Genomic DNA, 2391 nt, shown 5'->3' with positions numbered 1-2391 from the left:
CATCCCAGAAGTTGATATGTTGAGTATACTGGAAGCGAGTCATACTTCCCTAGTTGGAGGTCACCATGCAGGTGATTGGACTGCAAAGAAAGTGCTTCATAGTTCTACTATTGGCCCTCTTTATTCAAAGATGTCTATGAGTTTGTGAAGAGGTGTGACCAATGTCAAAGGCAAGGGTCCATCTCAAAGCACCATGAGATGCCAATGTCTAAAATGCCGGAGGTAGAGTTATTTGATGTTTGGGGCATTGATTTCATGCGTCCCTTCATGAATTCATTTGGGATAAAGTACATATTAGTAGATGTTGACTACGTGTTAAAATGGGTTGAGGCAGTGGCTCTGGCGGATAATAAAGGAAAGCGGGTTATTGCATTCTTAAAGAAAAATATCTCCTGTCGCTTTGGGGTACCACGTGGAGGATCACACTTTTGCAATAAGATATTCAGAGCCGCCTTGGCAAAATATGGAGTCAAACAGCATAAGGTGGCTACTCCATACCACCAATAGACCAGTGGGTAGGTAGAAATCTCTAATCGAGAAATCAAAGCTATCCTTGCCAAGACTGTAAATGCTAGCAGGAAAGATTGGTCTAGGAAGCTGGATGATGCCTTATGGGCATATAGATCAACTTTAAATACACCAATTGGCATGTCACCATACCAATTGGTTTGTGGCAACGCGTGTCGTTTGCTGGTTAAACTGGAGCATAAAGCACTGTAGGCACTGAAGCTACTTAATCTAAACTGGAATGAGGTAGCGGACATAAGATTGGGGCAGCTGAATTAGATGGATGAGTTCCGCCTTGGAGCCTATGAAAGGGCTGAATTGTACAAAGAAAGAATAAAGAAGTACCATGACCGTAGAATTGAAAAGCAGGATTTTCAGAAAGGTGACGTGGTGCTCTTCTTCAACTCTCGACTCAAGATTTTTCTACGTAAGCTCAAATCCAAATGGTCTGTCCCATTTAGAGTTAAGAAAGTCTACTCATCTAGAGTAGTGGAACTCAAAAATGAAGATGGAAGTGTCTTTAAAGTTAATGGGCAGCATGTAAAACTGTATATCGGTACAACAGACTCGATGAAGAGAATTGCGATACTCTATCTCGATGAAGTTTGAGTAATTGAGATAAATGAGTCATGCCATGATAATAAATCAGGTTCTAGTGGGAGGAAACCCACATTGTTTGTTTTAAAGGATTAGTTTAAGTTATTTTTTGTTTTATGCAAGCTGAAGGGTTTGTGTAAGTGTCTAGGTAGGACAATGCTGTAAAACAAAGCTGAAAGAATTTAGGTAAACCAACGGATTAGCCAACGGACCGTTGCAGACTCGAAGGGCCATCATAGGAGCCGTTGCAATAAATTCTAGAAACCAAGATACTGGAAAAATAGCGACGAGTTGACCGACAGACCATCGTAAGCTCGATGGATCATCGGCCCAACCATCGCCAGTATGTCTCCATGTAAGTTTACTGGAAAGGGATGACGTATTAACAGGCGGATCATCGAACATGTGATGGACTGTCGATGGAACATCGCATGAAACCCTATTTCAGTGGGTCGGGTTGAATTAATTTAAATAGATGGATTTTTTATTTTTTTTCAATTCAAGTGGGTTTAAATGGATAATTTAAAGTGGTTAAATAACTCCCCAATGGTTCAAGTGCCTAAGACTACTTAGTATCCCTGTATTCAACGTATCTGAGACTTTCTATTACCATCTTAAACTTCTCCTCTTCCTTTCCCCCATCTATTTAAACTTCTTCTCCTCTTTGTTCTTTCAATCACAAGCAACAAAAGTCCCCACAAAAGTAAGGTATCATATTGTGTTTTGTGTTAAGAGGGAAAGTCGGGATAAGTGATCAAGTACTACAACATAAGGTATGATATCTCCATTACTCTCTAAGTTATTCAACACTAAGAACCATGAAAGCATGTGAAAGCTACAATGTTGGAATAACACTCTTTAATTTTGAGTCATCCTATGGTAGCCTGATCTTAGTTAAAATTCATCAAAATTTATCATGGGTGAAGTCTGAGTAGCCCATGGATCAAGAAAAGCAAAAGTAGTAATGTATTATTGATGTAAATGTCCTAAGAATAATGTTTACACTAAAAGCATGTAAAGTGTTTAATAAAATGCCGAAATAAGGTCTGAAGTTGAAAATGGCACGCGACGATCAATGCGATGGACTGTTGGATACCTGATGACCCATCGCCTAATACCATCGCAACTTTCTCAGAAATAGAGTTACTTGAATATCCCCGATGGTTTGGGTCGACAGACCATCGCCCTAAGCGTCGCTAGTCAAAATTTTTACTGTCATTTGGTTTGAGTTTGTGGAGTGATAAATACTGCACTTTCAAGTACTATGGCTAACAAATTACCACCAAC

General features: G+C 39.6%; 1 protein-coding gene across 1 annotated transcript; it reads left to right on the top strand.

Moving 5' to 3' along the window:
- The first annotated feature begins 786 nt into the window (after nt 1–786).
- LOC107879098 lies at nt 787–1116 on the top strand. The gene has a single exon (XM_016726216.1). The coding sequence runs from the start codon at nt 787–789 to the stop codon at nt 1114–1116; it is 330 nt and encodes a 109-aa protein (XP_016581702.1).
- The last annotated feature ends 1275 nt before the right edge of the window (nt 1117–2391 follow it).

The sequence above is a fragment of the Capsicum annuum genome, chromosome 8 (assembly GCF_002878395.1).
Source record: "Capsicum annuum cultivar UCD-10X-F1 chromosome 8, UCD10Xv1.1, whole genome shotgun sequence".
NCBI classification, from domain to species: domain Eukaryota; kingdom Viridiplantae; phylum Streptophyta; class Magnoliopsida; order Solanales; family Solanaceae; genus Capsicum; species Capsicum annuum.
This window is presented reverse-complemented; position numbering and strand designations above follow the sequence as displayed.